Source organism: Pristis pectinata, chromosome 6 (genome assembly GCF_009764475.1).
Source record: "Pristis pectinata isolate sPriPec2 chromosome 6, sPriPec2.1.pri, whole genome shotgun sequence".
In the NCBI taxonomy this organism is placed as follows: domain Eukaryota; kingdom Metazoa; phylum Chordata; class Chondrichthyes; order Rhinopristiformes; family Pristidae; genus Pristis; species Pristis pectinata.
This window is the reverse complement of record NC_067410.1, coordinates 109,118,123-109,138,542: the sequence shown is the minus strand read 5'-3', so window position 1 is coordinate 109,138,542 and position 20,420 is coordinate 109,118,123. Positions and strand designations below refer to the sequence as shown.

Here is a 20,420-nt window from a genome sequence, read left to right as displayed (position 1 = left end):
AAAAAGGAATAATGTTCATGGGTTCATGGATCATTCAGAAACCTGATGGCAGAGGGGAAGAAGCTGTTCCTGAATCATTGAGTGTGGGTCTTCGGGCACCTGTACCTCCTCCCTGGTGGTAGTAATGAGAAGAGGGCATATCCCAGATGGTGAGGGTCCTTCATGATGGATGCCGCCTTCTTGAGGCACCACCTCTTGAAGATGTCCTCAATGGTGGGGAGGGTTGTGCCTGTGACGGAGCTGGCTGAGTCTACAACCCTCTGCAGACTCTTGCGATCCTGTGCATTGGAGCCTCCATACGAGGCTGTGATGCAACCAGTCAGAATGCTCTCCACCATACATCTATAGAAACTTGTAACTAATCCAAGTGGTCCATGATTTCTGAATGATCCATGAACCCATGAACACTATTCCTTTGTTTTGCACTATTTATTTATTTTTGTAATTTATAGTAATTTTATGTCTTGCACTGTACTGCTGCCACAAAACAACAAATTTCACGACATATAAGTCAGTGATAATAAATCTGATTCTGATTCTTTATTGATATATGGAGAAGCTACACTGCAGTTTGTTGAATGGTCTTGGATCGTTTGGATCTTGGATAAATGTTTCAGCAGGTTTTGAGTTGAGTTATTGATGCAAAAGGTGTTCGTTTTTCTGCCGACTGCTTAATCCTTGTCACAAGTTGAACTTAGCGTTAGCTGCATCATTGAGCTATAGGCGGGCATCAAATAAGCCTTGAACACTGACAGGGGTCATGATCTATCTACTCTGCATAACTCTGTCAAATCTTATTTTCTCGTGGCGTAGAAGGAGGGTATTTGGTCCATTAGGTTTATACCAGCTCTCAAAGCAATCCCGTCAATCCCATTCCCCCACTAATTTCCCCGTATTTTCTCTCAGAAGCTCACCATTTCTTGCCGATTTCCCGACCACACAGGATGCAACTTACAGCAGCCAATTAACCTACCAACCTGGAGCCACAATAAATCTGCTGGAGGAACTCAACTGGTCAAGCAGCATCTGTGGGGGTGGGGGGGGAGGGGAAGGAATTGTTAACATTTCGGATCAAAACCCTGCATCAGGACTGAGAGTGGAGAGGGGAGATGGCTGATATAAAGAACATAGAACAGTACAGCACTGGACAGGCCATTCAGCCCACGGTGTTGGTCCGACCTTGATGCCAATTTATACTAAATGTCCTCCTCCTGTGTATCATCCACATCCCTCCATTCCCTTCATATTCATGTGTCTATCTAAAAGCCTCTTAAGCTCCACCAAGCTGCCTGCTTCCACTGCTACCCCCTGACAACCCATTCTAGGCACTACCAGTAGAGGGGAGGGGTGGAGTGGTGAGACAGGGGCCAGAGGTGATTGCTGGACTGAGGGGTGAAGGAGGTCCACCAATCACCTCAATATCTTTTCCCCATGGCCCCAACTTTAATTCCCTGCAATATTTATCCAACTCCCCTTCAGAACCAACTAGATCTACTTCAAACAGTACAGTCCGCGTTACAACAGTTCACTCGGTTTATAAAAATGTATGCCCTCAGCAAAATTGGATTAATTGTTTTAGAAGGTACAACGATGTACTTTCTAATCTAATTCAGATTAAGATCAGTTGCTGGAAAATTTCTTCCTCTGAATGCCTGGTCCATTGTTGGATCACACTGTAAGATCTTGAGACTCATTTCCTGACGTCATAAGTCAGAGGTCAATTGTGATTCATTTGGATCAATTGATCACGGTGGGGGTGCAGACATTTAACAAAAGCCTAATTATTACTACTTATATTTGTTTGGATTTTCCAATTGCTAACTGGATTTTGATCTGCAGTTAAGCAAATATTTACATTCCTGGTGGTTTCTGAAAGAACAATTGACAATCTCCACGGAAACCACCAAGTCAACTCGGTTTGAAACGGTCCTTGGATGGCTGCCAGGCACATCTAGCTTCAGCCAGCGGTAGGTGTATTTGGAGGTGGTGATACACAGCCTTGCCGTCTCGTTTTCTTGGATTGTGTGCTGTACTGCCCTTCTTCTCCTGAAGATTGCGGAAGGAATCTTTGCCAGCCATCCCTTTCCTCGACTGAGATGTTGAACCTAACTTCCCCATCGGCCCCAGGAAATCCCTATGCCATTCCTTCAAAGTTCTCCCTAATCTTCTGGGTCAATACTTCCTCAACCGAGATTGGATAGGAGCTGGTTGCTACCCTGTACACTTAGAGTCATAGAGTCGTAGACCAATACAGCACGGATACAGGCCCTTCGGCCCAACCAGTCCATGCCGACCACGGTGTCCACCCAGCTAGTCCCAACTTCCAGCCTTTGGACCGTATCCCTCCAAGCGCCCCTCCATGTACCTAACCAAGTGCTTCTTAAATGATACTGTTGTACCTGCCTCAACCACTTCCTCTGGCAGCTCGTTCCATACACTCACCACCCTCTGCGTGAAAAGGTTGCCCTTTTGTTGCCTCTCACAGTCAGGAGGGGGAAGGGGAGGGGGAAGGGGAAGAGTCGGGTACTAGAGAGTACCCCTGTGGCTGTAGCCCTTGACAATAAGTACTCCTGTTTGAGTACTGTTGGAGGAGACAGCTTACCTGGGAGAAGCAACAGTGGCAGTGCCTCTGGCACAGAGCCCGGCCCTGTGGCACAGGAGGGTAGGGAAGGAGAGAGGAGGGCACTAGTGATGGGGGACTCTATAGTTAGGTGGGCAGACAAGTGATTCTGTGGACGCAGGAAAGAAACTCGGAAGGTAGCTTGCCTCCCAGGTGCCAGGGTCCAGGATGTTTCAGATCGCGTCCAAGATATCCTGAAAGGGGAGGGAGAACAGCCAGAGGTCGTGGTACATATTGGTACCAACGACATAGGTAGGGAAAGGAATGAGGTCCTGAAAAGAGACTATAGAAAATTAAGAAGGAAGTAGAGAAGCAGGACCTCAAAGGTAGTAATTTCCGGATTACTGCCCGTGCTAAGTGACAGTGGGTATAGGAACAGAATGAGGAGGAGGTTAAATGCGTGGTTGGGGGATTGGAGTAAGGAGCAGGGATTCAGTTTTCTGGATCATTGGGGCCTCTTTTGGGGCAGGTATGACCTGTTCAAAGAGGACGGGTTGCACTTGAATCCCAGGGGGACCAACATACTGGCGGGGAGGTTTGCTAAGGCTACTGGGGATAGTTTAAACTAGAATTGTTGGGGGGTGGGATCCGTACTGGAGAGACTGGGGAAGAGCTGTTTGGCTCTCAAATAGAGGAAGTTAGGAGTAAGTACCATAGGCAGATGATAGAGAAGGGAAGTGTTGAGACAGGCTTGAGATGTGTCTATTTTAACGCAAGGAGTATTGTGAACAAGGCGGATGAGCTTAGAGCTTGGATTGATACTTGGAGCTATGATGTGGTGGCCATTGCGGAGACTTGGATGGCTCCGGGGCTGGAATGGTTGCTTCAAATCCCGGGTTTTAGATGTTTCAGGAAGGACAGGGAGGGAGGTAAAAGAGGTGGGGGAGCGGCACTGTTGATCAGAGATAGTGTCACGGCTGCGGAAAAGGTGGACGTCGTGGAGGGACTGTCTACAGAGTCTCTGTGCGTGGAGGTTAGGAACAGGAAGGAGTCAATAACTTTACTGGGTGTTTTTTATAGGCTGCGCAATAGTAACAGGGATATTGAGGAGCAGATAGGGAAACAGATCCTAGAAAGGTGTGAGAATAACAGATTTGTTGCGATGGGGGATGTTAATTTCCCAAACATCGACTGGAATCTCCAGACAGTGAGGGGTTTAGATGGGGTGGAGTTTGTTAGGTGTGTTCAGGAAGGGTTCTTGACACAGTATGTAGATAGACCTACAAGAGGAGAGGCTGTGCTTGATTTGGCATTGGGAAATAAACCTGGTGTCAGATCTCTCAGTGGGTGAACATTTTGGTGATAGTGATCATAATTCTATCTCCTTTACATTAGCACTGGAGAGAGATAGGAATAGACAGACTAGAAAGGCGTTTACTTGGAGTAAAGGGAGTTATGAGGCTCTCAGGCAGGAAATTGGAAGATTAAATTGGGAACAGATGTTCTCAGGGAAAAGTACAGAAGATATGTGGCAAATATTCAGGGGGTATTTGTGTGGAGTTCTGCATAGACATGTTCCGATGAGACAGGGGAGTCACAAGAGGATACAGGAACTGTAGTGTACAAAGGCTATAATAAATCTAGTCAAAAGGAAAAGAAAACCATACAAAAGGTACAGAGAGCTAGGTAATGTTAGAGATCTGGAAGAGTACAAGGCTAAAAGGAAGGAACTTAAGAAAGAGATTAGGAGAGCCAGAAGGGGACATGAGAAGACCTTGGCGGGCAGGATTAAGGAAAACCCCAAAGCATTCTACAAGTATGTGATGAGCAAGAGGATAAGATGTGAAAGAATAGGGCCTATCAAGTGCAACAGTGGGAAAGTGTATGGATCCGGAAGAAATAGTGGAGGTACTTAATAAATACTTTACGTCAGTATTCACTACGGAAAAAAGATCTGGGGGATTGTAGTGGGGACTTGCAGCAACCTGAACATGTAGATATTAGAAAAGAGGTGGTGCTGAAACTTTTGGAAAGCACCAAGTTAGATAAGTCACCGGGACCGGATGAGATGTACCCCAGGTTGCTGTGGGAGGCGAGGAAGGAGATTGCGGCCCCTCTGACGATGATCTTTGCATCATCAATGGAGACGGGAGAGGTTCCGGAAGATTCGAGGGTTGCGGATGTTGTTCCCTTATTCAAGAAGGGGAGTAGGGATAGCCCAGGGATTTATAGACCGGTGAGTCTCACCTCAGTGGTTGGTAGCTGATGGAGAAGATCCTGAGAGGCAGGATTTATGAACACTTGGAGAGGTATAACATGATTAGGAATAGTCAGCATGGCTTTGTCAAAAGGCAGGTCCTGCCTTACAAGCCTGATTGAATTTTCTGAGGATGTGACTAAGCACATCGATGCAGGGAGAGTAGTAGATGTAGTGTATATGGATTTCAGCAAGGCGTTTGATAAGGTAACCCATGCAAGGCTTATGGAGAAGGTGAGGAGACATGGGATCCAAGGGGACATTGCAGTGTGGATCCAAAACTGGCTGGCCTACAGAAGGCAAAGAGTGGTTGTTGAAGGGTCGTATTCTGCGTGGAGGTCGGTGACCAGTGGTGTACCTCAGGGATCTGTACTGGGACCCTTACTATTTGTGATTTTTATAAACGACCTAGATGAGGAAGTGGAGGGGTGGGTTAGTAGGTTTGTGGATGACACAAAGGTTGAGGGTGTTGTGGATAGTTTGGAGGGCAGAGGTTACAGAAGGGCATAGATAGGATGCAGAGTTGGGCTGAGAAGTGGCAGATGCAGTTCAACCCAGATAAGTGTGAAGTGGTTCATTTTGGTAGGTCAAATATGTTGGCGGAATTTAGTATTAATGGTAGGGCTCTTGGCAGTGTGGAGGATCAGAGGGATCTTGGGGTCCGAGTCCATAGGACGCTCAAAGCGGCTGTGCAGGTTGACTCTGTGGTTAAGAAGGCATATGGTGTATTGTCCTTCATCAATCGGGGAATTGAATTTAGGAGCCGAAAGGTATTGTTGCAGCTATATAGGTCCCTGGTCAGACCCCACGGAGTATTGTGCTCAGTTCTGGTCGCCTCACTACAGGAAAGATGTGGAAGCCATAGAGAGGGTGCAGAGGAGATTTACAAGGATGCTGTCTGGAATGCGGAGCACGCCTTATGAAAGCAGGCTGAGGGAACTCGGCCTTTTCTCCTTGGAGAGACAGAGGATGAGGGGGGACCTGATAGAGGTGTATAAGATGATGAGGGGTATTGATAGGGTAGATAGTCAGAGGCTTTTCCTCAGGGCCGAAATGGTGGCCACAAGAGGACATAGGTTTAAAGTGCTGGGGAGTAGGTACAGAGGAGATGTCAGGGGTAAGTTTTTCACTCAGAGAGTGGTGAGTGTGTGGAATGGGCTGCCGGCAACAGTGGTGGAGGCAGATACGATAGGGTCTTTTAATAGATAGGTACATGGAGCTGAGTAAAATAGAGGGCGATGGGTAAGCCTAGTAATTTCTAGGGTAGGGACATGTTCGGCACAGCTTTGTGGGCCAAAGGTCCTGAATTGTGCTGTGGTTTTTCTATGTTTCTATGTTTAAATCTGTCTTCTCTCACCCTCAATCTATGCTCTCTAGTTTTGGATTCCCCTACCCTGGGGAAAAGACACTTACCCTCCACCTTACCCGTGCCTCTCATAATTTTAAATATTTCTATAAGGTTGCCCCTCATTCTCCTACATTCCAAAGAATAAAGACCTAGCCTGGCCAACCCCTCCCTATAACTTAGGCCTTCTAGACCTGGCAACATCCTCATAAATTGTTTCTGTACTCTTTCCAGTTTAACCACGACTTTCCTATAACAGGGTGACCAAAACTGCACACAGTGCTCCAAGTGCTCACCAATGACCTATACAACTGCAACATAATGTCCCAACTCCTGTACTCAGTGCCCTGTCTGATGAAGGCCAGCGTGCTAAATGCCCTTTTCACCACCCTACCTGTGACACCGCTTTCAACGAACTATGCACTTTCTGTGGGATCTTGCTGTGCAAGATTGCCCACCACAATCCTCCCCATAGTATCAGTGCTCATGCCTCAGATGTACCTTATTGACTCTGAACTGCTTGGGTGAGTTGTGAGGTTCTGCACAGTGCAAGGCCTCTGCTTCCAGAACCCTCGTGTTAAGAATCTGGAACTTGGACAATCCAGATGTGGAAAGATCGCCACCTGCAGACATGTCCCAGGACAGCAGTTTTTGCTGCTGTTTTCTCTGGTACCTTAGTTCCATTGTGTGAAGCAGACTTGTTCTGTGGGTCAGCTTCTGCAACAGTTGTTGTTTCCCCCAGTACTGAATTGTAGAAGTTCATTCACGTAAAAGGGGAGGAATGCGTGATTTAAAAGAAAAATATCTGCTTGGATACAGGTACAGAATTTTCAAAAATGGAGAGGGAGCAATCCCTTGAGTTCCTTCTCTGCAGAGATAATCTGTGGACTCTGGAGACCAGCATATATAAAAAGCTACAGCACACGAGTTTTGATGCAGTAAGTGGCAGGGAGCTCTCTCCTCTGGTGAGAGATTCTAACCACATGCCAGATTTAATAGCATTTGTATATTAAAGTTTTTATATGGCAAGTTGTTGCATTCTGGAACATGCCTGTCTGGAAATGTCGATAATGGAGATTTAGTGGGAATTTTAGAAATATTATGGGGAAAGGTCGAGGGCATGGGACTAATTTGATATCTCTTTCAAAGACCCAGCAAAAGCTGAATGGCCTTTCTCTCTGCTGAATATTATTCAGACAGAATTAGTCTTAAGGTTTTCTCCAATTGGATATGTCACCGAGACTTTGAGCTGAGGTGATTTGACTATTTTTGGAAAGTGCCGTTGAATGTTGGTTTGAAAGCCAAGAACAACTTTGGTCAAGCCAGGGATGAATCATGATAATAAGACTGGAATGTTCTGTGTAATTTACCTGCAGGGATCAGAGATTAACACTTCAAGTTTTATACAGCTCTTGTTGCATTTGTAGGAAACTTTGGTTATGCTGCTCTTGGAGTATTGTGTGCAGTTCTGGTCACCTCATTTAAAGGAAGGATGTGGAGGCTTTGGAGAGGGTGTAGGGATGTTTACCAGGGTGCTGCCTGGATTATAAGGTATGAGCTATGAGGAGAGGTTGGACAAACTTGGATTGTCTTCTCTGGAGCATTGGAGGCTGAGGGGAGACCTGATATGTTTATAAAATTATGAGAGGCATAGATAGAGTAGACAGTCAGAAACTTTTCCCAGGATAGAAATGTTGAATACTAGAGGACAGAGCTTTAAAGTGAGAGGGGGTAAGTTTAAAAGTGATGTGCGGGGTAAGTTTTTCACACAGAGTGGTACGTGCCTGGAACGCACTGCCAGGGGTGGTGGTGGAGGCAGACACAATAGTGGTGTTTATGAAACTCTTAGCCAGGCAGTTGAATATGCAGGGAATGGAAGGATATGAATCACATGCAGGCAGAAGCGATTTAATTTAACTCGGCATTGTGTTCGACGCAGACACCGTGGGCCGAACGGCCTGTTCCTGTGCTGTACTCTTTGATGTTCTATGTAAAACTGACGGGTTCCAGGGAAGCTCAGTAACCATGTGAGGGGGAGAAGAATAGATGGGAAGGCGGGTGGGATGAATGGGGCTGGCGGGTGTTGTTGTCCTGAGTGGGGTATAAGCACGAACTGGGCCATAGGTCTCAGCAGGTCAGGCAGCATCTGTGGAGGGGAATGGATAGTTGACATCACCTTCAGCCCTTTGTTGCCTCCATCCATCACCTCCCAGCTCCTGACTCCATTCCCACCCTCCCCTCCTCCATCTTCCTAGCACCCCTCCTCACCTGGATCCACCCCTGCCCCTCACCTCTTTATACTGACTACCTCCCCTCTATCTTTCAGTCCAGATGAAGAGTCTCAACCCAAAAAGTCGACTGCCCATTTTCCTCCATGGATGCTGCTCGACCCGCTGAGTTTCTCCAGCAGATTGTTTGTTGCTCCGGATTCCAGTGTCTGCTGTCTCTTGTGCATCCATAGGGCTGTTAACTCAATGTAAATCTTTCCTAAAGTAGGGTCTGTCACGGTGGGGTCGATTCTGTAAATGGATTAGCTTCATGGCTCAAAAGGGGCATTTGTTAATTTCTGGAGACACAAGGGACTGCAGACACTGGAATCTGGACAACAGTCTGATGCAGGAACTCAGCAGGTCGAGCAGCATCTATTGGGGGAGAGGAATTGTCGACATTTCAGGTCGAAACCCTGCATCAGGATTGATGCAGTTTGTTAATTCCTCATTTGGAGTTGTCCCGTTACAGAGGGATGCAATATCCCCACTGGGCTCAGGCCAGCAATTTATCAATTAGAAGGCATGGTAGTGTAACGGTTAGCATAACGCTATTACAGTGCCAGCAACCCAGGTTCAATTCCTGCCGCTGTCTGTAAGGAGTTTGTACGTTCTCCCTGTGTCTGTGTGGGTTTCCCCCGGGTGCTCTGGTTTCCTCCCACATTCCAAGGACGTATAGGTTAGGAAGTTGCGGGCGTGCTGTGTTGGCGCCGGAAGCGTGGCGACACTTGCGGGCTGCCCCCAGAACACTCTACGCAAAAGATGCATTTCACTGTGTGTTTCGATGTACAGGTGACTAATAAATAAATATCTTATCTTAATTACTTAATATCCATTATTTTTAATGAATCATAATTGTTTTTGAAAATATTCATTGAAAGATTTTAATTATAAAACATTGCATGGATACGTGATAGAGCAGTAAGAATTCAACAATTTTGATTTCAATGGCATTTTGATGTCGTAAAACACTTCTATATGGTCAGTAAGTAGGTAAAGCTTGAGACGAGGCAGTACAGAGGATTGTAGGGCTGGAGGAGATTAAAGGGATGAGAATGCGGGAGTGTCTGAAGAGATCTAAGGAGGAAGGAAACAGAGAGTAGGGATTAAAAGGATCAGGGGGACAACCAGTGACTAATGGGATCAGTGCTTGGGCCCCAGCTACTCACAATATACATCAATAACTTGCACGAGAGAACCAAATGTAACATTTCTAAGTTTGCTGCTAACTTGAAACAGGATGAGATTATAAATCGTGAGGAGCACGCAAAGAGGCTTCAGGACAATTTGGACGAGTTGAGCAAGAGGTTATAGGAGGTTATGTTGTAGTTGTGCAGGACGCTGGTGAGGCCGCACATGGAGCAGTGTGTTCAGTTTTGATCACCCTGCTGTAGGAAAGATGTTAATAAACTGGAAGAGGTGCAGAAAAGATTTACGAGGATGTTGCCAGGACTTGAGGGACTGAGTTATAGGGAGAGGTTGGACAGGCCAGGACTTTTTTCCTTGGAAAGTAGGAGACTGAAAGGTGATGTTATAGAGGTGTATAAAATCATGAGGGGCATAGATAGGATGAATGCATTCGGTTTTTTTCCCAGGGTTGAGGAATGAAGTCCTAGAGGGCATAGGTTTAAAGTGAGAGGGGAAAGATTTAATAGGAAAATGAGGGGCAACTTTTTTTACACAGAGGGTGGTACGTATATTGGGTCGTTTTCTCTGGAGCGGCGAAGGCTGAGGGGAGACCTGATAGAAGTTTATAAAATTATGAGAGGCAAAGATTAGAGTAGACAGCCGTTATCTTTTTCCCAGTGTCGAAATGTCTAATACTAGAGGGCGTGCATTTAAGGTGAGGGGAGTAAGTTCAAAGGAGATGTGCAGGGCAAATATTTTACATAGAGAGCAGTGGGTGCCTGGATTGCGCTGCCAGGGGTGGTGGTGGAGGCAGGTACGATAGGAGGTGTTTAAGAGGCTTTTAGATAGTCACGTGAATGTGCGGAGAATGGAGGGATACGGACATTGTGTAGGCAGAAGAGATTAGTTTAGTTAGGCGTTTAATTAGTTTGGCTCATTATCATTGTCCAAAGGGCCTGTTCCTGTGCTGTGCTCTGTACTATGTTCTACGTATATGGAAAGAGCTGCCAGAGGAAGTGGTTGAGACAGGTACAACAACAACTTTTAAAAGACAGTTGGACAGGTACATGGATAGGAAAGGTTGAGAAGGATATGGGCCAAACATAGGCAAATGGGACTAGCTTGGATGGGCATCTTGGTTGGCATGGACCAGTTGGGCCGAAGGGCCTGTTTCCGTGCTGTATGACTCTATGTGGCAAATGAAATGTTGACGCAAGTGTACATGAGGAAGGATGTCTTATTATAGTTCGAGAAGGTCTCTGTGAGGCCACACTTGAATGTTGTGTACAGTTTTGGCCTTCTTACTTACGAAAGGATATCCTTCCCATGTGAGAATGCACTGACAGTTCACAAGACTGATTAGTCTTGACGTCACCATCCTGATGGATTATTTTCCGGCTCCCTGTTAGTGGATCACAGGAGCCGATGTAAAAACAGTGAACTATTTAACGAGACTTTGGAAAACGGCCTCTGGAAACTATTTTGTTGTCTTTATTGCAAATTATGAAAGCTTTTCTTCTAATGTCCACAGGGAGAGATTAGGTAGACGTTGGAGATCAGAATAGGTAGACATTGGAGATCAGAGGAATGAGACAACATGTTATTGAAACTTGCAGAATTCTGATAGGGCACGAGGAGCTAAATGGAGGGTATATGTTTCCTCTGTCTGGGTAATTGAGAAGCAGGACTCATTGTCGTACAGTACAGTGTGAGACAGTCAGGACAGAGATGAGAAGAAGGCATGGTAGTGTAGCGGTTAGCTTAACACTATTACAGCGCCAGAGACCCAGGTTCATTTCCTGCAGCTGTCTGTAAGGAGTTTGTACGTCCTCCCCGTGTCTGCATGGTTTTCCTTTGGGTGCTCCGGTTTCCTCCCACATTCCAAAGACGTATGGGTTAGGAAGTTGTGGGCATGCTATGTTGGTGCTGCAAGTGTGGCAGCACTTGTGGGCTGCCCCCAGAACACTCTACACAAAAGATGCATTTCACTGTGTGTTTCAATGTGCATGTGACTAATAAAGATATCTGATCTTGTCTTAAATTTCTTCACAGAGAGCGGTAAACCTGTGGAGTTCTCCCTACCACGGTAGTTTGTGGAGGCCAAGTTGCTGAACATACTTAAGACAGAGATGCATAAATATCTAGACAGAAGAGGCACCAAGAGGTAGAGCATGGAATATGGTAGGGAGTTAGAGGAACATCGTGTTGAGGGTGGAACAGGTTTGAAGGGCCAACTGGCCTCCTCATAGAACCATAGAGAGATGCAGCATGGAGACAGGCCCTTCAATCCATTGAGCTGATGTTGACCATCAACCACTTTCTTACACCAATACTACATTAATCCCATTTTTTAAAATTCTCCCCACATTCCCAATAATTTCTCCCCAGATCCTACTCCTCACCCATGCACCAGGGGCAATTTACAGCAGCAAATAACCTGCCAATCCACACGTCTTTGGGATGTGGGAGGAAACCGGAGCAACTGGGGGGAAACCCAGGCGGTCACAAGGAGAACGTACAAACTCCACACAGACGGTGCCCGAGGTCAGGATTGAACCCGAGTCGCTGGAGCTGTGAGGCAACACCACTGGGTTACCCACAGTTGAGTTGTACAAAATTATAACAGGACTGTAATGAGTAATGAAGAAAAGAGCCATTTCCCTGAGCAGGGACATCAGTAAGACAAGATAAGACAAGACAAGACAAGACAAGACAAGACAAGACAAGATAAGATAAGATAAGATAAGATAAGATAAGATAAGATAAGATAAGATAAGATAAGATAAGATAAGATACCTTTATTAGTCACATGTACATCAAAACACACAGTGAAATACATCTTTTTGCGTAGAGTGTTCTGGGGGCAGCCCGCAAGTGTCGCCACACTTCCGGCGCCAACATAACTGCACACAGATTTAGAGTCATAGAATACTACAGCATGGAAACAGGCCCTTTGGCCCAGCTTGTCCATGCTGACCAAGATGTCCATCTAAGGCAGTCCCATTTGCCTGCGTTTGGCCCATGTCTCTCTAAACCTTTCCTATCCGTGTGCTCGTCTGAATGTCTTTTAAATGTTGTTGTTGTACCTGCTTCAGCCACGTCCTCCGGCAGCTCGTTCCATATATGTACCAGCTGTGTGAAGAAGTTGCTCTTCAGCTTCTTATTAAATCATTCCCCTCTCACCTCAAACCGATATAAGTAACCTATTTATGTAAATTGGTAAAAGTATTAGTGCAGCGAGTTGAGAAAAATATACTCAGTAAGTTGTGGTGTCTGGAATTCAGTTCCTGGAAGAGGATTGAAGACAGAAACTATTACCACATTTAAACAGTACTCGGATGTGCACTTGAAGATCCATCACCTGGCATCGGCCTGAATGTCCATTTTTGGCATAGGTTCAATGGGCTGAATAATCTCCTTTGTTTACAACTCTATAATTAATGCCTGAAAGACTAATTGTCTTTGTTTTTTTAACTCCTAGGAGTTCTGACAACAGTGGGAAGTAGATCCCATTCAAATTAACCCGGGAGAGATACATCAAAAGTGGATGATATTCACCGCGACAACTGCATAAAAACTGGCTCCAGAATGTATTTATTCCAGATCTTCAACAACAGGAACTTATTGCTGATCATTTTATTTGTGAAGGTCATCCTCAACTGGCTCATTTTAAGTATAAAGCGAAGGATGCTCTGGAGCCTAATTGGCCATTTCTGCATCTCCTTATCACTGATGGACGTTGCTTTGTTCACAAGCATGATGATAACTTCATTTTTTAAGACCTGTGATATATTTGGAGCTCCAATTGGCTTCTTTCAAGTCTGCCTGATTCTGCAGTTCTTCTCGAATGTCTACAGCGTCTTACATTTTCCGATCTGTCTCCTGTCCGGTCTTGATTATCTTGTGAACCTGCGCAATCTCTCCAAATCCATAAGTGTCTTTCGGAGAATCCTGTACAACTTTACTGTAGTCTTTTTATGGATTGGAGCCATAGTCTATGCCTCTTGTTACTATAACTTCAATTTGCCGATGCTAACGACATTAGACTCTATGTTGTACCAATGTGATGTTCCTATCGGTATCCAGAGTCTAGTTCTGTCTGCCTTGATCCTTATCACTCTGGTCCTGGTCACAATTTATTGTTGGTCTAATCTGACCTCCCTTGTCAGATCCCTGCACGTAGACACCTATTTGAATGAAGTAGTGATGTGGAGCTCTCATCCGGCTGCCCAGCTACAGCCCCAGTCAAGCAAGAAACAAATTCTGACCAATGTTGCCATGTGCTTTTCCGTGACCTGGATGCCATTTATTCTGCTGCAGTTGACCATTGTTTTGATCTGGGCTCCGCTCCCTGCCTACATGGATTTGAATGTCCCTTGGCTTTGCTTCATTAACAGCTTCCTCATTGGCACCGTCTACTGGATGAATCACAAAGATATCCCTCCTGACGTCATCCCTTTGATCCCCGATGGCTTCTGCCACTGGGACTGCTGCAAGCTTCAGCAAGTTCCCTTGAAATATAATGGGAAGTGGTTCCAAGACAACGAGATCAAGGGTCCGAACATTCTAATGGCCTGAACAAATGTGTTGTGAATGCAACTGTCATTGTAATTATCAATTAGTAGCGATATCGATCGCTGCCTCGTTTTCCAGCCTTACAGCTGCATAAGAACGTTTAACAATCATTAATCTGGATTATCTGAGATTTGTGCATGATCAGAATCATTAAATTGGATTTTATTAAAATTCTCTCTCAACATGCGCCTATGGATTTTCCCCAAGGATGTCTACATATCTGTAATTTCCAAGATGCTGTTTAAAGTTTGGGATGCATTTCGGTTTCATGTTTATGATACACTTTGTACAGGGATAAAAGACCAGAAAACTTTCAAAAACATTAATGATTTATACTCAATTGCTGGGATTATTTTCTGGGGACATGTGACCACTATTTGTGCCAATCCTTTATTCCATTGGAAGATTGCTGCTGTTGGTGTTCGTTGCTGGTTGCTGGTTTACTGAGGGCAGTGGGCACACCAGGAGGAGATGTGAGGGAAAGGAAGCTAAGAGTTGGGCAGACAGTGGTGGGACAGTCAGGACTGGGCAGCTGGAGAGCAATGACTACAACAAAGCTGCCAAACCGGTGGAGTCTCAACGTCAATCTAATCTCCACCTTAAATATATCTAATGATCTGTCCTCCACCATTCTCAGGGACAGAGAATCCCAGAAATCCAATAGTCTCTGAGAGAAGTAATTTCTATGTACTTCAAGTTTTAAATGACCAGCTCCTTATCTTGTAGCTATGTGCCCTTCTTTGAGACTCTCCCACTAGTGGAAACATCTCAACATCTACACCATCAGGCCCCCTTAGGACCTTGTATGTTTGAATAAAGATAATTTATTAGTCACATGTACATTGAAACACACAGTGAAATGCATCTTTTGCATAGAGTGTTCTGGGGGCAGCCCGCAAGTGTCGCCACATTTCCGGCGCCAACATAGCACGCCCACAACTTCCTAACCCGTACGTCTTTTGGAATGTGGGAGGAAACCTGAGCACCCAGAGGAAACCCACACGGACACGGGGAGAACGTACAAACTCCTTACAGACAGCAAAGGGAATTGAACCCGGGTCGCTGGTGCTGTAATTGCATTAAATCCCTCATTCTTCTAAAGTCGAAGGAATACAGACCCAAACTGCTTTGCCTCTCTTGATTGGACAACCCTGTCATTCCCACCACCAGGAAGCACACACTGCCACAGATCTGTGAACTTGCCCAAACTGATGGTCTCTACTGAAGGAAAAGCAGGGTTAGTTCCCCTTTTCCTGAAGGAGAACGGATATTCCCAAAGCAAACTGGGCTGGTTACTAGGATAACACACAAAACGCTGAAGGAACTCAATGGGTCAGGCAGTATCCATGGAGGTAATGGACAGTCAACATTTCAGGTCGAGACCCTTCATTTGGACTCCCTGAGTCCTCTGCATCTCAGACCTCTTCAATCTCTCACCAATTAGATAATAAGCTTTTGTTCAACATTTTCCTGCCACAATCTCGCACATTATAATTCATCTGCCACATCTTTGCCCAGTCACTTAATCTATCTACATCCTGTTAAAGCCCCTTTATGTTCCTTTCCCAATTTACTTTCCTACCTGTCTGTGTGCCACCAGCAAACTTAGCAACCATGTCTTTGCTGCTTTCATCTGTTAGTTATGTAAATTGTACAAGTTGAGGCCCTGCCAACAATTCTTTGACTCACCGCTTGTCGCATCTCGCCACCCAGCAAACAACCCATTTATGCTTACTCTCTTTGTTCTGTTAGCCTGCCAATCTTTAATCTGTGCCAATATGTTACCTCCTTATCCCTTGGGGTCCCTGGGTACAACTGCCCTCCGGCGGGCACTTTGTTAATGCAGCAGGTACAGTGAACCACCCTTGACACACTCGTGGTAATCTTATGTGCAATCATAGCACGACACTTCACCTTAGCATTACTGTGGTCAGTACAGCGGGCTTCTGAATCAGCAGAGGGTGGCGGGAGTTCTTTGCAAGTTTGCGTGACTGGCCCTTTAAGCAGTGTCGTTGAGTGGTATAGAAAGGAGACAAAATTCCATTGCGAGTTGCCAATGCTTTGTCTGAAGTGCAACCCAATTTCTCCCACCAGTACTCCATGCAAGGATGTGTTCGTGTCCTGCGTGCCCAATGGATAATACACTGCAAGCAGAATGTTGCCTTGTGATTACTCAAAAGGTATAAAACCGCGGATTTTTCCAATGCAGTGCTGAAAATTTCCAGGCATCTTAATATTCACCACTCTGACTTTATGCAAAGTCTCTGAGGGCACATTGCTAGCTCCCGTATTCTTCCATAGGATTCTCATCTGTCGTCTATATTTCTTCGATTAAGATATCTTTATTAGTCACATGTACATCGAAACACACGGTGAAATAAATCCTTTTGTGTAGAATGTTCTGGGGCAGCCCGCAGGTGTCGCCACGCTTCCAGTGCCAACACAGCATGCCCACAACTTCCTAACCTGTACACCTTTGGAATGTGGGAGGAAACCAGAGCACCCGGAGGAAACCCACACAGACACGGGGAGAACGTACAAACTCCTTGCAGACAGCCGCTGGATTCGAACCCAGGTCACTGGCGCTGTAATAGTGTCATGCTAATCGCTACGCTACGGTGCCTGCCCTTAAACTACCGTCTAAATGTCTGAATGTCTAAACATTCAGGGTACCTCCCTTCTTGGTCTCCCAATCTACCTCATACACTAAAGATGATGTCTTGATCTCCCAATCTACCTCGTTGTGGCCTTTTGCACTTTATTTGTCTACCTGCACTGCACTTTCCCTGTAGCTGCAACACCATATTCTGCTTTCTGTTTTCTTTTTACAACCTCGATGTACTGATGCATGGCATGATCTGTCTGGATGCCACAAAGTTTTTCACTGTATCGCAGAATACATGACAATAAACCAAATTACCCTCTTTCGTCCCTGTCACTTAGAACATAGAACAGTGCAGCACAGGGAAAGTCCCTTCAGCCCACGATGTTGTGCCGACCTATATAAACCTGCTCTACGATCAATCTCACCCTTCCCTCCTGCACAGCCCATAAACCTCCATTTTTCTTACATCCATGTGCCTATCTGAGGGTCTTTTATATGTTCCTATTGTATCAGCCTCTACCACCACCCCCGGCAGTGCCTTCCAGGCACCCACCATTCTGTGTAAAAAACCTACCTCTGACACTTCCCCTAAACTTTCCCCCTCTCACCTTAAACGGATGTCCTCTGGTATTGGCCATTGCCGCCTTGGCTGGCTGTCCACTCTATGCCTCTCATAATCTTATACACCTCTATCAAGTCACCTCTCATCCTGCGTCACTCCAAAGAGAAAAGCCCTAGCTCACTCAACCTTTCTCCTGCCTATAATGAGGCGACCAGGACTGAACACAATACTCAATGTGATCTAAGAGTTTTATAGACCTTCCACGTGACTTCACGGCTCTTGAACTCAATCCCCCGACTAATGAAGGCCAGCACACTATACGCCTTCTTAACCATCCTATCAACTTGCGTGGCAACTTTGAGGGATCTATGGACTTGGACCCCAAGATTCCTCTGTTCCTCCACACTGTTAAGAATCCTGCCATTAACCCTATACTCCGCCTTCAAGTTCGATCTTCCAAAGTGTATCACTTCACACTTTTCGGGATTGAACTCCACCTGCCATTTGTCCACCCAACTCTGCATCCTGTCTATATCCTGTTGTAACCTACAACAACCTTCTACACTATCCACAACACCTCCAACCTTCGTATCATCTTCATGACACATCCAGTTGGAACACCCAATTCAGGATGGGAAAATAGAATTACTGATGGATTGAATCCATCAATATGGATTGACAGAACATAGAGTCACAGGGAGATACAGCATGGAAGCAGGCCCTTCAGCCCATCACATCCACACTGACCAGCAACCACCCATTCTATTCTGGGGAATGATAACACAGGAAAGCGTCTGGATGTCAGTGTCAGCACTCACACAGGATCCTGTTGCTGGATCCGTGTCACCTCAGAAGAAGTTGTATGCAGCAAGATCCCACAAACTGCAATGTGATAAGGAGCAAATAATGTTTTAGTGGTTGAATATGGTTTTGGTCACCCTGTTATAGGAAAGATGTGGTTAAACTGGAAAGAGTGCAGAAAAGATTTACGAGGCTGTTGCCAGGACGAGAGGGCCTGAGTTATAGAGAGAGGTCGGCCAGGCTAGGTCTTTACTCCTTGGAGTGTAGGAGAATGAGGGGCGACCTTATAAAAGTGTTTAAAATTATGAAAGGCATAGATAAGGTGGAGGGTAACAGTCTTTTCCCCAGGGTAGGGGAAACAGTCTTTTCCCCAGGGAGTCCAAAACTAGGGGGCACAGATTTAGGGTGAGAGGGGAAAGATTTAAAAGGGACCTGAGGGGTAACTTTTTCACACAGATGGTGGTGAAAGAATTTATTGTGGACTTCAGGAAGGGGAAGTCGGGAGAACACACACCAGTCCTCATTGAGGGGTCAGCGGTGGAAAGGGTGAGCAGCTTCAAGTTCCTGGGTGTCAACATCTCAGAGGATCTATCCTGGGCTCAATACATTGATGCAATCACGAACAAGGCCACGCCAGAGGCTCTACTTTGTTAGGAGTTTGAGGAGCTTCCAATGCACAGGATTGCAAGTGGCTGCAGAGGGTTGTAGACTCAGCCAGCTCCATGATGGACACAACCCTCCCCACCATCGAGGACATCTTCAAGAGGCAGTGCCTCAAGAAGGCGGCATTTGTCATTAAGGACCCTCACCGTCTGGGACATGCCCTCTTCTCATTACTACCATCAGGAAGGAGGTACAGGAGCCTGAAGACCCAAACTCAATGATTCAGGAACAGCTTCTTCCCCTCCGCCATCAGATTTCTGAACGGTCCATGAACCCCCTCATTATTCCTTTTTGTTTGCACTATTTGTGTAATTTATACATTTTTTATGTCTTTTCACTGTGCTGCTGCAAAGCAACAAATTTCACGCGTCAGTGATAATAAACCTGATTCTGATTCCAAACTGTGAAACAGATGGTGCAACACTCTCGTTGTTTGACCTTTTACATGGCACTTCATCAAGTGCCTTCTGGAAATCTAAATATACTACATCCATTGGTTCCCCTTCATCTACTCTAAAAACTGCATCTTCAAATAAATCATCAATTTGTTTTTCCTTTCATGAAACTACATTGAGAAGTGAATGTTCTATCAACTGAGCCAAGGCTAACACAGATATATCACAGGAACACTGTCACCTACATGTCCCACCAACTCACGCACCCTCATCTAGGCATTTTCTGCTCTCCCTATAGGAGTTGGGAAGTTACGCTGCAGTTATATAAGACGCTGGTGAGGCCACACTTGCAGTATTGTGTACAATTTTGGTCACCCTGTTATAGGAAAAATGTTATTGAACTGGAAAGAGTACAGAAAAGATTTACCAGGATGTCGCCTGGACTTGGGAGCCTGAGTTACAAAGAAAAGTTGCGTAGGCTGGGACTTTTATTCTCTGGAACGTAGGAGATTGAGGGGTGACCTGATCAAGGTATATATAATTGTGAGGGGCATGGACAAGGTGAAAGTACAGTCTTTTTCCCAGGGAGGGGGTGCTAAAAACAAGAGGGCATAGGTTTAAGATCAGTGGTGATAGATCTAAAAGGGACATCAGGGGCAGCTTCTTCACACAAAGGGTGGTGCGTATTTGGAATGAGCTGCCAGAAAGAGTGGTTGAAGCGGGCACATTAGCAACAATTAAAAGCCATCTAGATAAGTATGTTTGGTGGGCTATGGGCCAAACACAGGCAGGTGGGACTAGCTCGCTGGAAAACACAGATGGTACGGATGAGTTGGGCCGAAGGGTCTGTTTCTGTGCCGTATGACTATGAATCTTCCCCGATATTGGGGAATTTACAACCTGATTCTACATCAGAGGCCCATCATCGCAAGGACTGCTGAGATTTGAGGAGAATGCTTGGGTCTGCACTTGTGCCAATGGATCAAGAACTGGAAACTGGGATTAGCCTGAAATCTTCTGGTGCTGGTAAGGAGATGATGGACTAAATGGCCTTTTCCCATGCTATAGCTTTCTATGAAGACTTCTAATGACCTATTGGATGGCCAATATCTTTACCTTCATTGTCTACAACCTGTGAATTAATGAAGAGAGAAAAGCTCTGATGATGGGCCATTTACCTGAAATGTTAATTCTGTTCCTTTCTCCACAGATGCTGCCTGACCTGCTGAGTGTTTCTGGAATTTCCCACTTTTATTTCAGAC

General features: G+C 45.6%; 1 protein-coding gene across 3 annotated transcripts in view; it reads left to right on the top strand.

The window, feature by feature from the left end:
• gpr160 (G protein-coupled receptor 160) overlaps positions 1–19,090 on the top strand; it is a 42,386-nt gene extending 23,296 nt beyond the window's left edge. For all 3 annotated transcript variants that reach the window (XM_052018148.1, XM_052018149.1, XM_052018150.1), the window contains one exon: positions 13,039–19,090. In XM_052018148.1, coding sequence (XP_051874108.1) covers positions 13,146–14,135 — 990 coding nt within the window. In that variant the 5' untranslated portion in view covers positions 13,039–13,145 and the 3' untranslated portion in view covers positions 14,136–19,090. The remainder of the gene's footprint in view (positions 1–13,038) is intronic.
• The last annotated feature ends 1,330 nt before the right edge of the window (positions 19,091–20,420 follow it).